This window comes from Chaetura pelagica, unplaced genomic scaffold (genome assembly GCF_000747805.2).
Source record: "Chaetura pelagica isolate M959 unplaced genomic scaffold, ChaPel_1.0 scaffold2, whole genome shotgun sequence".
In the NCBI taxonomy this organism is placed as follows: domain Eukaryota; kingdom Metazoa; phylum Chordata; class Aves; order Apodiformes; family Apodidae; genus Chaetura; species Chaetura pelagica.
The window spans coordinates 504,432-505,131 of NW_009952796.1; the positions used below are offsets into that span (position 1 = coordinate 504,432).

Consider the following 700-nt stretch of genomic DNA (forward strand, 5'->3'; position numbering starts at 1 on the left):
CAGCAGGATTATGCTTATGATGAGAGAATTAGATCTAGTCAGTCTTATTTTGAAGTAAAGGGCTCCTGATTTGACAACTGCTCTCTCCACTCCTGCATGGCAGGGTTGGGTTTGCTGGTGAGCAGCACTCTCTTTGCTCCTTTGCTTGCAGGCCTGCGGTGGTGGACAAGAAAGGAGACCTGGCTACACTCAATGAGGTAGGCTACCAGCTCCGCATCTAACCAAGCCATATGCTGGACAGAGGGCTTCTCTGGTGCTTCCTGCTGCACTTTACCTGCACTCCGTTGGAAGGAAAAAGGAATGGGACTATTTATTAACTTGTGGACTCTTATAATCAAGTTTTTACTTAGAAAAATAGAGGGGGGATTTTTTTTTTATCTGGTGGCAGTATTTATTTTCTTTCAATTAACAGAAAAGGCATCAGTGAAGGGAACCTAAATTATATTTATCAGGATATGACTATTTTTTTTCCCCTCCATCATGTAGCAGGTGACTCCAGTGGTGTGAGACTTTGTTCTAATATAACTTCCCTGTACAAGTAATTATTGAACTTGAAGCAGCCGAGCATTGTGCTGGGTAGCAGCATTGGGATAACTAAGAAATAATATTCTTAGTGTTAAGATGTGCTGGGGTGCAGTGCAGTTTAAAAAAAAAAAAGTTCAGTATTAATATTTAATTCAGCAATAAAAACAAGCAGTGC

The 700-nt window shown here is 40.9% G+C and overlaps 1 protein-coding gene across 1 annotated transcript in view; it reads left to right on the plus strand.

Moving 5' to 3' along the window:
* VASH2 (vasohibin 2) overlaps positions 1-435 on the plus strand; it is a 29,007-nt gene extending 28,572 nt beyond the window's left edge. The window contains exon 6 of the mRNA XM_009994721.1: positions 152-435. Within this exon, the coding sequence (XP_009993023.1) occupies positions 152-221 (70 nt within the window). The 3' untranslated portion in view covers positions 222-435. The remainder of the gene's footprint in view (positions 1-151) is intronic.
* The last annotated feature ends 265 nt before the right edge of the window (positions 436-700 follow it).